At 42.6% G+C, this 17,826-nt stretch overlaps 1 protein-coding gene and 1 pseudogene across 2 annotated transcripts; both read right to left on the bottom strand.

The window, feature by feature from the left end:
• Positions 1-5,636: 5,636 nt before the first annotated feature.
• On the bottom strand, positions 5,637-14,695 carry LOC129540426 (CD5 antigen-like). The gene is made up of 4 exons (XM_088835931.1): positions 14,269-14,695; positions 13,071-13,534; positions 8,682-9,002; positions 5,637-7,207 (listed from the first exon to the last, which is right to left on the bottom strand). Exons 2-4 carry the CDS (start codon positions 13,219-13,221, stop codon positions 7,200-7,202), a joined length of 480 nt encoding a protein of 159 aa, XP_088692057.1. The 5' UTR covers positions 13,222-13,534; positions 14,269-14,695; the 3' UTR covers positions 5,637-7,199.
• A 1,406-nt stretch (positions 14,696-16,101) lies between these two features.
• On the bottom strand, positions 16,102-17,077 carry LOC148778215 (Fc receptor-like protein 2; annotated as a pseudogene). Its single transcript, XR_016037143.1, has 2 exons — positions 16,786-17,077; positions 16,102-16,560 (listed from the first exon to the last, which is right to left on the bottom strand). The product of XR_016037143.1 is annotated as an Fc receptor-like protein 2 (transcript).
• Positions 17,078-17,826: the final 749 nt, after the last annotated feature.

The following is a 17,826-nucleotide window of genomic DNA, read 5'->3' as shown; positions in this document are numbered from 1 at the left end:
ATTTGGCTGCACCAGGTCTTAGTTGCAGCATCCGAGAGCTATTTTTTTCAGGACTTGGGATTGCTGATTTTTGTTGTGGCATGCAAGATCTCTAGTTGTAGCATGATGTGGGACCTAGTTCCCTGATCAGAGATCGAACCAAGGCCCCCTACCTTGGGAGCTCGGAGTCTTAGCCACTGGACCACCATGGAAGTCCCAGTGAAGCCTTGAGAAGTTATCAGGAGGAAAAGCTGACAGGTGTGGATTGAGCAATAAATATTTTATTTAATCTTTCCTCCAGTCTCCAGGAGAATCAATAATTGGTGGAAAAGAAAGAAAACCAATGCTTAGTTAGGTCAGTTTGCATCTTCACTTTCAACTCTCACTTAACAAAATAGGAATTGACATGCCTACCGAACTGAACGTGACAGAAGAGGAAGTTAAAGGCTCTGAAGTTAGATAATTTTCCTAAAAAACACATAACTGGTAGAGTTGGATTTTGACTCCAAGTCTATCTGACTAAAAAATTTTATGATATTGGCATCATATCATGCTTCCTCCCCAGTTAGGAGGAGTGGGCTAGGATGGGAAGTGTGGTATAGACTTGTATTGTGTTCTTAAGCAGGAACTACATTTCCCAGAATTGCCCTCCCCCTGGGGACCCTGGAGAAGGAAATGGCAACCCACTCCAGTACTCTTGCCTAGAAAATTCCATGGATGGAGGAGCCTGGTGGGCTACAGTCCATGGGGTTGCAAAGAGTTGGACACAACTAAGAAACTTCACTTTCACTGGGGACCATATGAGATATTTTGCAAGGTTTCCAAGGTGGAAGGGAAGCAGTAGCTCTAATTTTAAAATAAATAAATTGTGGTGAGTAGGGGCTACTCTTCATGGCATGGGTTTCTAGGGGATATATACATATCCTCTTCCTTTTGAGCCTCCCTCCCACCCATCCCTCCCACCCTTCTGGGTCATCACAGAGTGCCAGGTTGGTACTTTCATCAAGAGGCTCTTAAGTTCCTCTTTGCTTTCTGCCATAAGGGTTGTATCATCTGCATATCTGAGGTTACTGATATTTCTCCTGGCAATCTTGATTCCAGCTTGTACTTCATCCAGCCTGGCATTTCTCATGATGTAATCTGCATATAAGTTAAATAAGCAGAGTGACAATATACAGCCTTGACATATTCCTTTCCCAATTTGGAACCACTCCATTGTTCCATGTCCGGTTCTAACTGTAGCTTCTTGACCTGCATACAGATTTCTCAGGAGGCAGGTCAGGTGGTCTGGTATCCCCATCTCTTTAAGAATTTTCCACAGTTTGTTGTGATCCTCACAGTCAAAGGCTTTGGTGTAGTCAATGAAGCAGATGTTTTTCTGGAATTCTCTTGTTTTTTCTATGATCCAATGGATGTTGGCAATTTGATCTCTGGTTCTTCTGGCTTTCCTAAAACCAGCTTCAGCATCTGAAAGTTCTCAGTTCATGTACTGTTGAAGCCTTTCTTGGAGAATTTTGAGCATTACTTTCCTAGTGTGTGAGATGAGTGAAATTGTGCAGTAGTTTGAGAATTCTTTGGCATTGCCTTTATTTGGGATTGGAATGAAAACTGACCTTTTCCAGTCCTGTGGCCACTGCTGAGTTTCCACATTTGCTGGGATATTGAGTGCAGCACTTTCACAGCATCATCTTTTAGGACTTGAAGTAGCTCAACTGGAATTCCATCACCTCTGCTAGCTTTGCTTGTAGTTATGGTTCCTAAGGCCCACTTGACTTAGGACTCCAGGATGTCTGGCTCTAGGTGAGTGATCACACCAATGTGGTTATCTGGGTCATGAAGAATTTTGTGTATAGTTCTTCTGTGTATTCTTGCCACCTCTTCTTATATGTGTGTGAGTGTGTCAGTACTCATCTCCCAGTTTAACTCACCTCCTCCTTTAGATGGAATCTCCACAGAGGTCTCAGCCAGCTCCCCTAGATAACTTGGACTGGGGTGTTCTCTCAAAGTGGCCCTGAGCTGGAGTGAAGGGCCCCTGCTTCTATACCCCAGTGTTGAGCAGCCACTGGATGCATTACTATGGGAAAGGAAAGTGATCTTGAATACAATGGAGCAGGGCTGTAGCGTCCGCAGATGGGCTCCAGGGTGCATGGGCTTCAGTGGTTGCAGCACTCAGCCTCAGTAGTTGTAACCCCAGGGCTCTAGGGCATAGGCTCAAGTTGCTCTGTGGCATGTGGCATCTTCCTGGATCAGGGGCGTCTCCTGCACTGTCAGGAAGATTCTTTACCACTGAGCCACCAGGGAAGCCTAGGACCTATCTGCTTTCAAGCAGAACCCTATTTCCAAGATCAAAACAGAAAAAGAATAAACAGATGTATTAGCCCCCCTCTTCTCAGCTCCAGTCTGGCAGACTGGTCCCTCTGACACTGATTACATGAGTCTGGAACTATTGGTTTTCTTCCTGTAGCCTGTGACATTCTCATTCTCTCCTTGACATCACTACACCAGAGTCTTTTTTTCCCCTCTGTCCCCAGAATGTGAAGGTCCTGGGACTTGCTTCAGCCTTTTGCCAGAGCTCTGCCATTTTTGCAGAAGCTGGAGTGAAGTTGGGTTTCTTACAGCTAGAAGAATCTGGTGCTTTAACTACTCCATAGACTGTGTGTGTGTGTGTGTGTGTGTGTGTGTGTGGGTGCACATGTGCATGCTCAGTTGTATCTAACTCTTTGGGACCCCATGGACTGTAATCCGTCAGGCTCCTTTGTCCATGGAATTTTCTGGGCAAGAATACTGGAGTGAGTTGCCATTTCCTTCTTCAAGGGATCTTCCTGACCCAGGGATCAAACCCACGTCTCTTGCGTCTCCTGCATTGGCAGGCAGTTTCTTTACCACTGAGCCACCTGGGAAGCCCACAGATAACTAGTATCTGAATATATATCTATACCTACATAACTGAACCACTTTGCTGTACACCTGAAACTAACACAACATCATAAATCAACTATACTTCAACTAAAAAATGGGCAAGCGGCTATTTCTTAGAAGAAGCCTAAAAGGCTAACAAGAGCATGATGATTAGAAAAATGGAAACAAAAATGCCAATAAGATCTCTCTTTATGCCCACTTGGTTGGCAAAATTTAAAGAGTTAATTAATTAATTGGCTAATTAATTAACTCATGCCAAAGATTGCTTAGTTGCAGGGTGGCTCAGTTAATAAAGCATCTGCCTGCAATGCAGGAGACCCAGTTTCAATCCCTGGGTCATGAAAATACCCTGGAAAAGGGCATGGCAACCCACTCCAGTATTCCTGCCTGGAGAATTCCAAGGACAGAGGAGCCTGGCAGGATACAGTCCATGGGGTTGCAAGGAATTGGACGTGACTGAGCAACTAACACTTTCACTTTTCAGAGGTTGCTTGGGATGTCAGATTAGGGAGTGGCCTTGCACTTCTGGGGGCAGTAGCAATTTGGGGGACCACCTGGCATTACTTGTTGCATTAATCTCACTCTCAGATATATATTCAGAGAAATTCTCACACGTGTCCTTGGTGGAACATGATAAAGGAAGTTAGTCAGTGTCTGCAGTAGTGACAAGATGGGGATAATCTAGGTGTCTGTCACTGGGGGATTAGATATGGACAGTGTGGTGGAATAATGTGCAGAAGTTAGGAGCAATGAACTAGATGTACACACAGTAATGCGCATAATTTAAAAACAAACAGCACCAACAGAAAAATGGAGCAACAGCATTTCGTTTGCAGCATTTCGTTTTCCTAACGAAAACATTAGGCTCACCACAAATAATGCACATACGTGAAGGCAACACATCAAATGCATTAGCATGGTTGGAGACCAAGGAATGAGAGGAGCACCCCAAAGATACAAGGCTAGGAGTAAAGAAAACCAGAGAAAATAGGGATGGTCCCACTATGGGATGAGCCATGAGCTGAGGAGTGTGATTAACTCAGCAGCCCAGGTTACAAAACAAAGAGGAAGGAAAACAAAAGGAAACAAATGAAGAAAGTAATAAGAGAAAATGTAGAGTGAAAAGCAAACAGTTAATAAAATAAATTTTGTATCCAGTATAAAACCTAAACTCAGAAAGTTAGAAGTGCAAGATTGGACAAAGACATATCAAGGCAGAAAACACTGAATGAAAGTGGGAAAGGCTAAGATAAATGACAAAGCTCTAAGCCTCATAAATCTTCGGAAGTAAATATCATGCCATCAAAATATCAATACTTGACACGTGGACTGCAGGAAATGGAAGGAGAAATAAATTTAATGACAATGACAATAACAAATGATACCTGCAGACCCGCAGTAGATCAAGTAGATTAAAAAATAAGGGTGCGCATGAATCAAATAACATGATTAATAAGGAATTCCTAATAAATATACATTGACTCCAGTAATAGGGAATTCACTTTCTTTTAAGTAGTCACAGATGATCTACCAAGATTGATCATATTTTAGGTCACAAAGAAAACCTTAAAAAATTATAAATGCAATCAATTATTTTTAAAAATCACAAAATTAAGGGAAAATCATTTCACCAGACAACTAAAAAATTTCCTCTTTTAAAACATTTTTGAGGTCAAAGGAGAATATAAAACTGATATTACAGACTTGATAACAATTATAACCAAAACACTACCTATCAAAGCTTAAGAGACATGATTAAAACACGTCTTTAAACAATTGAAAAAAGTACCAACAAGGAAAAATAAAAATAAATTAACTAGGTATTGAAACTAAGAACTTAGAAAAATATCACCAAAACCAATGAAGATAAAAGCAGACATTAATGAATAAATCAAACAGAAAATCCCAGCAGAATATATGAATAAACTCAAAAGCTTTTCTATGAAAAATAGATAAACCACTGAACAGGCTAATCAAGAAAGAAGGGACAATGAATTAAACATACATCTTTTGAAAACCTATATTAAATGGATGACTTTCTAGGAAAATATAAATTACCATTTTTTTCCAAGAAGAGAAGGTTAAATAAACAGAACAATAATAGTGAAAAAAACTGAGAACATTTTTGGAGAGCCACATCTCCAAACATACCAAGCCAGATGGTTTCACTCACTAATATTTTTTAGTCTTCAAGAAGATAAATGTAGTAATATTTACATTTTTTTTTAGCAACCACAGAGAAAGAAATCTTTCAAAATAATACGAAACCAACACAGCATTCATCCAAGCTTTTCAAAGTGTAAAAAACTACAGACAAATCTTCATTATGAATACCTATGCAAAAATCTTACATAAGATACTATCAAATGGAATTCAGCAGGATATTAATAACAGGTAAACACAACCAGGTAAAGCTGTGATAATTATTCATTATAAGGAGAACTGTTGACAAAGAAATATATCTTTTCATTTTTCTTCTTCCCATATCCACTCAGATTAAAAATTTAGTTATTAATTTCTAAAAGAAATCACTCACTCAAATATTTTTTGAGATCTAGGCAACCAACTCTAGTGTTCTTGCCTGGAGAATCCCATGGATAGAGGAGCCTCCCAGGCTACAGTCCATGTGGTCGCAAAGAGTCAGACACGACTGAGTGACTAACACTTTCACTTTCAGGCATTACTGAAGTTTGGGGGACTCATAGGATGCGTTACTTCATGGAGCATGTGCCTTTTTCCTTTCTAATCTAATCAATATACTTAGCAGAACAAAAGACCTCATGAATCAAGACTTTCCTGAGAGGACCGATCAAGATGGCGGAATAGTCAAACATGAAGCTCACCTCCTCCCACATTACATCAAAAATGTTTCTACATGTGGAATGATTCTCACAGAACATATACTGAATGCTGGCAGAAAGCCTCAGACTCTCAAAAGGGCAAGGGCATCTCTAAGTAACTGGTAGGACAATATTCTCTTGAGAGATTAGCTTTTGTGAAAATACACCCACACACACCCACACACACATATAGTTTTCTGTGAAAACAATATATATGTGTGTGTGTGTTTTCACAAAAACTAATCTCTCAGGAGATTAGTGTTAATTGAATGTTCAGTTCAGTTCAGTCGCTCAGTCATGTCCGACTCTTTGCGACCCCATGAATCACAGCACGCCAGGCCTCCCTGTCCATCACCAACTCCTGGAGTTCACTCAACTCATGTCCATCGAGTCAGTGATGCCATCCAGCTATCTCATTCTCTGTCATCCCCTTCTCCTCCTGCCTTCCTCCCAGCATCAGAGTCTTTTCCAGTGAGTCAACTCTTTGCATGAGGTGGCCAAAGTGTTGGAGTTTCAGCTTTAGCATCAATCTTTCCAATGAACACCCAGGACTGATCTCCTTTAGAATGGACTGGTTGGATCTCCTTGCAGTCCAAGGGACTCTCAAGAGTCTTCTCCAACACCACAGTTCAAAAGCATCAATTCTTTGGCACTCAGCTTTCTTCACAGTCCAACTCTCACATCTATAGATGACTACGGGAAAAACCATAGCCTTGACTAGATGGACGTTAGTTGGCAAAGTAATGTCTCTCCTTTTTAATATTGTATCTTTAAATTTAATGAACAGTATAAAATAATATGTAGCTTACAGTAAGATAAACTAAAATATACATATTCATTCATATATATTTATAAAACATTTTAGAATTATCAGAATATTAACAGCAGTTACTTCTGAGTGTTAAAATTTTGGCTGATTTTTCTTTTTTGTATACTATTCTTTCTATAATGTGTTTTATATTTGTAATTTAAAAAATACTTTAAAAAGAAACAAGAGGTACTTTCTTCCCAAGTTATTTGGAAACAAAATCAAATACCCACATTTTCTTTTGTCTGTTTTACATGCACATATTTTGTACCAGATGTAGGGCCCACCTCAATTGGTTCCTTGCTTGTTTCATCCCAGGAGCTGCTACATCTGCTCAAGGAGACAGTATTGGGATCCCCAGGCAGTTCTGGAAGAGACTGGAAAAGCCAGGACTGGGCCAAGGTGTCAGTACAGAGGGAGACATTTTCTGAGCTTAGCTTTTTTGGGAGCTGGGTTTTGCCCCAGATGCAGGCACAGGTGATGCTTTGGCTCAGAAGAACAAAATTTAGAATCCTACTGAGGGGTCAGGCGAGCCACAGGTAAAGCATTAAGGTCTGTCCAGAGCCACTGGGTCACCCAAGGCTGGGAGGTCAAAACGTAGATATTCTGAGGTCTGTGGGCCTCCAGTCTCCATATCTTCAAACAGAACTAGGCTAGAATGCTGTAGAGAAAAGGGAACAGGTGGTAATGAGAGGAAGAGCCAAAAAGGGCTTGTCCGGACAAACTCATGGGGGCTTCCTGGAGAGGTGAGGTCCAGGATCTGGAAGAGGGTCAACCCTGAGTCCCAGACCTCCCCGTTCATGGAGACCACCCAAGATCAGCAAGCGGCAGCAGGCCCTGGAGACTGCTTCCCAGATTTTGCTCTTCACCACAGATCTTTATGAATGATGAGTGTTTGATCTCGTCCCAGCTCTGTAACTGGACCAGGTATTATTCCACTTTTCTGACAGAGATCATGAGCTTCAGAGAAGTTTGATCCTTATAGGGCTGGTAAGTAGGGGAGGCAGGACTCAAGCTCTGTATCAGTTCAGTTCAGTTCAGTTCAGCCGCTCAGTCGTGTTCGACTCTGCGACCCCATGAATCACAGCACGCCAGGCTTCCCTGTCCATCACCAACTCCCGGAGTTCACTCAAACTCATGTCCATCGAGTCGGTGATGCCATCCAATCATCTCATTCTCTGTCATCCCCTTCACCTCCTGCCCCCAATCCCTCCCAGCATTAGAGTCTTTTCCAGTGAGTCAAGCTCTGTATAGTTGACACCAAATCCTGGATCCTTTCCCGTTTCCAAAGCTGATTTCATTTCCCTGAATAAGCCACAAGCCTTTAGATATTCCTAAAACTGGACATCGGCTCAATGGTTCTGAAAGCTTCTTCTTACCACCTCTGGAACGATGCCCAGGAAGTTGGTGCGCTCCACCAGAGACACGATCTGGGGCTGAGTCTGAGGTAGCAGTCCCACTGGCTTCTGCTCTAGTCACAGGCTCGATAGAATCTTTGGGAATGCAGTGGACTTTATTTCACTTCCACCCTCAATTTGTGGCCTGGTTTCCTTGAAGACCCAGAGTCTTTCTGACATGCCTCGCATTCCCCACTCCCTGTCTCATTAGAATCCAGGGAAGGAAAAACACTTGCATCTTCCCTACCAAGCACTCCTCTTATTTGGGGATTTGTTTCGAGTAGAGGCATTTCAGGGAGAGAGTACAGTAGAGCTGATGGGATTAGATTAGAGCATAGAACAATCTAATCCCATCAGCTCTAATCAATCTATATTGATTAGAACAATATAAGCAGTGTGACCTCGATTAAAATCACTCAAACTGTATAATTTTATGGTTTCATAATTATTTTCCTGGCATTATAGACAAACTCATGGCCACGAAAATGCCAATATCTTGTCTTTCACAGTGGCAGATATAGGCTACTAACAGAATGTGTAGCAGAGTCCTTTATAATTTTGGACTGCCTAATATGAACTAATGGTGTTTTCCTGACCACATGCTAATGTAGAATGAGTGAGTGGTTCTGAAGGCAGCAGGAGCAACAGTGACTAGCAAGGTGAGTGGGAGGCAGCGTAGAGAAGGGCCTTGAAGTGGAGTAAGCCGGTTCCCATTCACCAGGCCCCGCCATCACCTACCTTTACACACTGCGCCTGCGTCCTCATCATACCCACAGTCAAAGGTTTCAACCTGCTCACATTCAGCCAGTGCTTCTTCTGTTCCATTGCACAGGGCTACCTGAATAAATACAGGCTGGGTCTCTTCTGCCACTGGCAGATACAACATGCCTGCAGGTGTGTGCTTGGCTGCTCCACAGCCCAGCTCCCGGCACACCACGGCCACACCCTTCATGTCCCAGCCGTCATCACACACGGTGCCCCAGCGACCTTCCTTTTCCACCTCCACTCGCCCTTCACAACGGTGGGGACCATTCATGAAGCGTATTTTAGGTGGAAATTCTGCGAACAGAAGGGGTCAGAGCACACTCAGAAATATCCTCTTAGGGCAGCTTCCAGCATTAAGAGAGGTTGTTTGATAGTGGTGGTGGTGTATGGTATGAGGCAGAGGATTTGCTAAATCAGGAATCACCAAGCTTTGCTCTATCCCATGCCATTACCATCTCCTAAAACATCTCACTCCACCTTAGGTCCCCACTCAAAGTCACCTGGGAAAAGGCCTTTTTTTCTGAAAACAAGGGAATGCAGGCACATAGAGACTTATGGCTTGATTTTTATGAGCTCAAAAAGATCTTAGAAAAGGAGGAGTCCTGAATCAGGTCTTTCCTAAAAATGGACACAGACTTGGAATAAAGAAAGGCCTAGAATAGGTCAATTGCGTTACTCAGTTTTCTTTTGCTCTACTCTTTTGCTGACTTCACCAGTCACAGGCCCATATTCTCTGTAGAGGGAAAGGATGAACACATCACGCGGACTGGTTAATCTCTATTTATTTGTTTTTTGTTGTTGTTTTATTTTTTGCTTCTTAAACTAATTGTTTTTAATTTATTTAAATTGAAGGATAATTACAATATTGTGTTGGTTTCTGCTATACATCAACATGGACCAGCCACAGGTATACAGATGGCCCCTCCCTCTTAAGTCTGCCTCCTACCTCTCACCCTACCCCACCCCTCCAGGTTGTCACAGAACCCCAGTTTGCGCTCCCTGAGTCGTATGGCAAATTCCCATCGGCTATCTATTTCACATACATCGGTGTATATGTTTCCCTGCTACTCTCTCCATTTGTCTCACCTTCTCCTTCTTACCTGCCCCTGCCCCGGGTCCATAAGTCTGTTTTCCAGTCTGTGTCTAAACTGGAGAAATGTTTAAAGAGGCTCTTTTCTCAGGTACATGACCACCAATGTTCACTGCAGCATTATTTACAAAAGCCAAGACATGGAAGCAACCTAATGTCCATTGACAGATGAATGGATAAAGAAGATGTGGTACATATACACATGGAATATCACTCAGCCATAACAAAGGATGGAATAATGTCATTTGTAGCAACATGGATGGACTTAGAGAATATCATACTAAGAAATGTTAGAGAAAGACAGATATCATATCATGTCACTTATACATGTAATCTTAAAAAAATAGGCTACAAATGAACTTAGCTACAAAACAGAAATAGAATCACAGACATAGTAAACAAACTTACGTTACCAAATGGGAAAGTGGTGGAGGGATAAATTAGGAGGTGGGAATTAACATATTTACACTACTATACACAAAATAGATAACCAACAAAGGCCTCCTGTAAAGCACAGAGAACTCTACTCAATATTTTGTAATAACTTGTAAGGGAAAAGAATCTTAAAAGGAATATAAAACAGAATCACTTTGTTGTATGCCTGAAACTAAAATGACATTGTAAATCAGCTACACTTGAATTTAAAAAAATGTAGGGATTTCCCTTACAGCACAGTGGCTAAGATTCTGTGCTTCCACCACAGGGGGTGTGGGCTCAGTCTCTGGTCAGGTAACTAAGATCCTGCACATCACGTGGCTCAGCCAAATTTCTTTTTTTAATTAGAAATTTTTTTTAATAATTAAACTCTTTTCTTTGGGATATCTAGCAGAAAGGAGGGATATAAGACTGAAGATGTCAGTGGTCAGCTCTGCCTGTCTGAGAAGTTAATGGAGAAATGCAGAGGAAAGAGGGGAGGCAGAGCCAGAACCCTTTGCTAGTCACACATTAAGCCATGTCCATTCCTGACTCCTCCCACCAACTTTACTATTTTTTTTTCTGGCCCAAGCCTGTTTGTATGGGATTCCTGTCATTTGAAACAAAAATGCCCCATTTTACACAGTCAATTATCAAGTTCATGACAAAGCCCCTATAAAAAGTTAAGTTTCTAAGAATTGTAAGTAATAATGTGAATATGATTCTCAAAAATTAATAGCTTGAAAAGAGCAAATATATGTAAGACTCTATAGAGACTGAATACATCAAACAACTTGCTTAATTTAATAGAAAAATAAAAACTGACCTTTGCATATCCTAAATAGAAAATTCACATTCTTTTCAAATTCCATTTATAGCATTTAGAAAAAATGTTAACTGAATGCTATTTCAAAAGACATTATTAGTAAATCCCCAAATGATACAGGCCATAGTCTTTGATAAAATTTAATACAGGGGTAGTAAGTTTTTAGAAAAGAAATTTATAAGAATCTTAAAAAGTGTATAAATGAACTTATCTACAAAACAGAAATAGAGTTACAAATGTAGAAAACAAGTTTATGGTTACCATGGGGTAAGTGAGGGAGGGATAAATTGGAAGAGATTGGGATTGACATATACACACTACTAAATATAAAATAGGTGACTAATAAGATCTATTGTATAGCACAAGGAATTTGACTCAATACTCTGTAATGACCTATATGGGAAAATAATCTAAAAAAGAGTGGATATATGTACATGTATAACTGGTTGGGGCTTCCCAGGTGGCAAAGTGGTAAAGAACCTGCCTCCAATGCAGGAGATGCAAGGGACACGGGTTCGATCCCTCGGTCGGGAAGATGCCCTGGAGGAAGAAATAGCAACCCATTCTGGTACTGCCTGGAGAATCCCCATGGACAGAGGAGCCTGGTGAGCTACAGGCCATAGGGTGGCAAAGAATCGGACACGACTGAAGCGACTTAGCACGCACAACCGGTTCACTTTGCCGTACACCTGGAACTAAGATGACATTGCATATCAACTATACGCCAATAAAAATTAAAAAAGAAACTAATAAAAGGGGATAAAAATATCTTCATAAGAAATTATTAAGTTTCAGGCTATAAAATTAAGTGAAACACAAATTTTATATACTTTGGAAATTAAACAAATGAAAATATTATACATCAAAATCTGTAGGATGGGATCAAAGTGGTACTTAGAAGAAACTATACAGTTTTAAATTCATTTATTAAGAAACAAAGACGAAAAATGAATAAGCATTTGCTTAAGAAATTAAAGAACCACATAAACTGAAAAGGAAGAAAGATATATTGACAATGAAGGAGAAACAAATGAGTCAGAAAACCAAAACTCAAATATATTTGAATAAAAAAACTAATCCTGGTTCTTTAAAAAGAGCAATAAAATTGACAAGCATATGGCAAATATGATTAAGAAAAAGAGATCACACAAACTAGAAATGAGAAGAAAGCATAAATGCATATATAAAGCCTGTTTCAAAATCAGATGAGCATACTATGAACAACATTATGTGATAAATTTAGATATAATCGTCCAGATTATTTTAAGGAGGAATAGAAAATTTGAAGACTAATAAAAAAGATTTGACAGTGGAGGTAAGGATTTAGGAAGCTCAGAATGTTGTTTGGGTTAGTTTCAAAGACTTTGCAAATAGATAATTTCAATATGGTTTTAAACTGTTGCAGAGCATAGAAAATATGGAAAACCTCTGAAAACATTCTTATGAGGCAAACCTATCCCTGAAACGAAAATTAGTTCAAAAAAGAAAACTCATAAATAAAGATGCAAACATTTGAAATAAATATTAAGTTGAACGTTGTACGTAGCTTCTATATAATGACTGAGAGGGGTTTATAGCAGGAATTCAATGATTATTGCATATTAAGAAACTTATTAAGACACTTCTCCACAACAATAAATTAAAGGGAAAAATATTATATATACATTTTAAAATAGTGGTAAGGAGCAGTTTTTTAGTTCTGTAGTTCTTGCCTAGAGTTTCATCTTTGCACCTACACCTATTCGCTGTGTGACGGTGGGTAAGTTACTTATGCTAGATATATTTTCCTCATTAGTGAAATGAGAGTTGTCAATGGAGAGTAAATGAGATAATCCTGGTAAAGTTTTGAATCCTAGAATCTGGGTTGTTCATGGGTTTTGGCTGTTTCCTTAAGTGTTGACAGGGTTCGGTTGCAGCTCGTTGCTCGCTGAGAGCTCTGACTGTGCAGTCATCTTTGGCTCCTCTCTCCAGGCCTCACTTACCCACTCCCAGGGCTGACTTGATCCTAGTGCAGTATCTGCTTCACACCTACCTGAGGATGTACCGGAAAGGGAAACCGGAAGGCCAGTGATGCTGCTGCTCAGCCCCGCGAGAGGGAGAGACAGGGAGAGCTGACAGCTTCTTTTGTCGAACTCCGATTCCTCGGGGGAGAGGAAAACCCATGGAAAGTACACACAAGCCATTATTCGGCACAACGGCAACGAGCGCTCCGGCAGCAGGCTTCCTGCGGCGCGGAGCACCGCCTCGTCGCTGCGCCCCCAGGCTGCTGTCAGCCTAGCAAGCGGAGGTCCCAGGATGCCTTGCGGCCACAGCGCGCTTGACAGAACCTCCTCCTTCAAAGGCGCCGAAGTGTTCCCCAGGGGAAATTGTCATCATAAAACCGCTACCGCATGGAGGCAGATGCTCTCTTGTCCTCACAGCGAAGCTCCACCACGTCCCCAGTCAAGGCCTGGGCCCCAGGAACACTGAAGGTGAGCACAGGACGTGACACTGGAACTGATAAAGGGCGGTTCATCGGAGAGGGTCTCTCGAGCGGGCACAGACATAACCCACGCTGTCTATTCTCACGGTAGCCACACAGCACCTCTCAAGCCCTGGGGTTTCTTCCCACTATCGCACCTTCAGATCTGACGCTGCAGAGACGGTGCCCTATGGAGCTTTGACAGTTTCCGGGGGGGAATTCTGGAGACCATACACCTGACCGGGCGTCATGGCCTGCTTCCTGTCTCCCCTTGACATTGTCCTTCGGCTCTTCTGCCCCTGTTGTCACTGCTACCGCTGCCACCACCGTTGCAATAGCAATCCTAGCATGTTAATGGCTTCCTAAATCTAAAGGAGATCAATCCTGGGTGTTCACTGGAAGGACTGATGCTAAAGCTGAAACTCCAATACTTTGGCCACCTCATGCGACGAGTTGACTCACTGGGAAAGAATCTGATGCTGGGAGGGATTGGGGGCGGGAGGAGAAGGGGACGACAGAGAATGAGACGGCTGGATGGCATCACCGACTCGATGGACATGAGTTTGAGTGAACTCCGGGAGTTGGTGATGGACAGGGAGGCCTGGTGTGCTGTGATTCATGGGGTCCCAGAGAGTCTGACACGACTGAGCAACTGAACTGAACTGAACCTCTTCACAGCCCTGATTCTTATCCTTGGAACATCCTCACTGTCACAGAAGGAAACCAGTTGCAGTTGGGACTCTCCGGCTAATTAGAATTAGCTACTTACTTCTCACAGTGACGTTCACTGCCTCGCTCTGGATGAGGCCGTAGCCGTTGTCAGCTGTGCAGGAGTAGCACCCGGCGTGGCTCTCCCGGATAACGGGGATCTACAGCTCTGCTCTCTGGGAGCGCTGACTCTTCTGCCCCAGACTCTCTCTTGTGTCCTCTCTGTGCCAAGAGAATCCTGGTTTTCCCTGTGCCTTTGGCCACAGAGCAGACAAGGACCAGCGTCTGTCCTTCAACCACCTGGTCCCTCTGGGGCTGTGTCTCCAGGAGCGCTCCAGACACAGGGATTCCTGTGTGAACACAGGACGAAGGGTGAGGGCCTGGAGTGGAGGCTGGTACCACCAGCTGCGCATTATGGCAGGCGGAGCTGGTGGGATGTTTAGGCAGAGAAGTATTTTTTTTTTTTTATCAGGGAGGGTACATGCTGAGGGCCCTCAGGCAGGATCATCCCGCTCCTGAATGCTCTAAAAATTTCAACTTGACTTCCTCCACACTCATTAACCTTTCCTAATGACCACAGCCCTTAGTGATCTTGCTCCTTCCTGATCTCCAGATAAACTCAGGACAGCAGGAGTGATGGGAAGGGGACTGACAGGGGAGTCTCCACCCACTTCCACTGCTTATTCATTGCATGATCTTCATAGATTAGTTAATCTCTCTGGTCCTCAGTTTTCTCAAAGGTAAAGTGTGGATAATCATACCAACTTCATAGCGTTCTCATGAAGATGAAAGAGCATTCATGTGCAAAGAACCTGTTACACTGCAGATGTCCAGCAAATGGTGGCTGTTACTGGTAGTACTCTCCACTGATGTGGTTGTGATAAGAAATGTAACTGATACCAGAGTGCCTGGGTTCAGATTCCAGCTGTGCCGCTTTTTTGCTGGGATCCCTTGGGGCAGGCTACCAAATAGCTCTGTGCTTTCAGTTCCTCAAGTGTAAAGTGAGGATGGCATAATATCCACTTTACAGATAATGTTCACCTACTTCACAGGGTTACTCTGAGGACTAAATGTAAAACTCCTCTGATCAGTGCCTTCCTAGTACTTGATAAATTTTCTACAAGTCTTCCCCTCTGCAAATATTTCTGAGCATCAGAGGGGTTCTGAATTGAATATAACTGCTTGGTTTCAGGTTAACATTTAGTAAACTTTTAATAAATGCTGAGGATTCTTATTGATATTTCTCACATCATCATTAGCACCATCATCACTTTGTTCCTTCATTGCTCTAGCTGGCTTAAATGTGCTTCCTAGTTGGGGGGGTCATTCTCTGCAGACAGAGACCATGATTTATCTCTTGGTTCACTGAGCATTCCTCAGTGATAAGCATACATAAATGCTCCAGAGAGATTATTATTGTTTTTTTAAACTACTTCTTTACTTTTTTTAAAAAAATTATTTTTTAAACTATTTAAAAATACATATGTAAATTATAAATATGTATTTTAAATTTATTTATTTGGCTGCACTAGATCTTGTTGCAGCTTGTGAGATCTTTTAGTTGTGGGGTGGCTCAGATGATAAAGTATCTACCTCCAATGCAGAAGACCTGAGTTTGATCCCTGAGTCAGGAAGATCCCCTGGAGAAGGGAATGGCAACCCACTCCAGTATTCTTGCCTGGAGAATTCCATGGACAGAGGAGCCAAGTGGGATACAGTTTATGGGGTCACAAAGAGTTGGACACGACTGATCGACTAACACTTCCACTTTCCATGGGATCTAGTTCTCTGACCAGGGATTGAACCTGGGCCCCCTGCATTGGGATCATGGAGTCTTAACTGCTGGACCACCAGGGAAATCCTATTATTACTATTTTTTTTTCTGGTAGGGAGAACAAAACTATTGGGAAACGATGCCATGGTAGCAGTTAATAAAGCAGAGCCTGATTGGGTCATTGTAGCCCCCCAACCACAGGCATAGAGGCAGCATAGTTGAAATGAAGAACACAGGTCTGAATGGGAACTACAGTTCTCTGCCCACCCAACCTAGCAGCCCAGTACCAATGCTCACTTTGCACTTGTATATAGGACTGGTGACTCTGCTTTGAGACACTGTGAGATACTGTCGTTGCCTCACACCAGTAATATCCTGAGTCTTCTTTCCATATTGCTGAGATCCAAAACTCTGGTGAGTCCCAGTCTGACCTCAGGGTGTAGCCACCCCTGTAGAAGGAGTAGTGAAGTTGGGTCTCTGATCTGTCTGCTGGGAGCTGGGTACCACAGGACAGGGTTACTGAGGCTCCTTCAGTGGGTTGCAAGGTTCTGGTTGTCAGTTGAGGTGCTGGAAACAGCTCTGGAGGGAAGAATTAAACAGAGGCCACCAGTCAGTGAGGTATAGAGTTCCTGTAGAGAAGTGCCTTTTCAGCCCCAGTGAGCAGGAAACAGGCCCAGACTCCAGGACATGCAGCCACCCAACATTTCTCCCTTCCTGGGTGGTCTTCTCTGCTCTGCACCCTGCTCCTTCCACACAGGCCCTACTCCTTCCCAGTCTTATCCACTTAAACAGTGAGACCCTCACCTCAGACAGTGAACCATACAGATCTTGTTTGTTCTGTGCCATCTATAAATAAGAGCACTCTCCTTTTTGCCTTACAATAATAGGGGTCGCTGTCACTGGGTCCTGCATTTGAAATGATATAGGTGTTATAATAAGAGGGTAGCCAAGCTCCATCTTTGTAGAACATCAGTCTCTTTATTTTATTATTGTCTCTGCCAGAGCACCACCGCACCACCACCTCGTCTCCTTCATAGGCATAGTATGGCATATCGATACTCAGCCAGTCTGCAAAAGATACAAAAATATTTATCATTCCAAGGCTCCCCACTCCCATCCCAGCCCTCTAGCTTCTGTTCATAAGGCGGAGGGATAGTGCAAACTCATATACAAGAAGCTGGGCAGCCATAAGTCCCTTGGGATCTACTGGCTCTCTTGGCTTCCTTGCTCAGCAAAGGTGAGCTCTGTTTCACTTAGTGACATATTTTGTCTTCCACATCCTAATAGCTTTATGTCTATTAGAAATATTTTGATCCCTTTTTTTTCCTGGGTGCCAATACTTTTCTGGAACAAATATGGATTTAAAACAGTTCCACTTAACATCCCCTAATATCCATTCAAGGTGACCTCATATCCCTGTGGCAGCCATAATTAACCTTTGCTTTTGTCATTCCTTAGAGGCTCAGCCCAGGAGTACAATTCACAAAGCTTCCCTTTGTCATTCTCCTTGGATGAAACAATCTGGACCACTGAGACATCAGCCCTGGGATCTACAGCTTCAATATTCGTAATTCCCCACTTGGATGCTTTTTTCCGAGGCGTCTGGATGATCCCTAAGAGAAGAGAAGTGGGCTTCTCTCCTTGTTCAGGTCATTGCCTCCCCATAAAAGAGAGTGGTCACTAGAGAGCACACCAACAGCTTGGTGTTTGGGATCTGCCCCAGGAGGGAAAGTAAACAATACAGTGGAGAGGAGCAAGAGACTATTGCCTGAAAGTTTGTGCAGAAAGAAGGGGAAGTCAACCACCACAGTGCTCTGTGGTTCAACCCTGCAGCCTTGGGCTTTT

The sequence above is a fragment of the Moschus berezovskii genome, chromosome 4, assembly GCF_049115385.1.
Source record: "Moschus berezovskii isolate FMDL1 chromosome 4, NW_MosBer_1.0, whole genome shotgun sequence".
Taxonomy (NCBI): Eukaryota; Metazoa; Chordata; class Mammalia; order Artiodactyla; family Moschidae; genus Moschus; species Moschus berezovskii.
The sequence above is the reverse complement of the archived record's forward strand: the minus strand, read 5'-3'. Positions and strand labels throughout refer to the sequence as shown.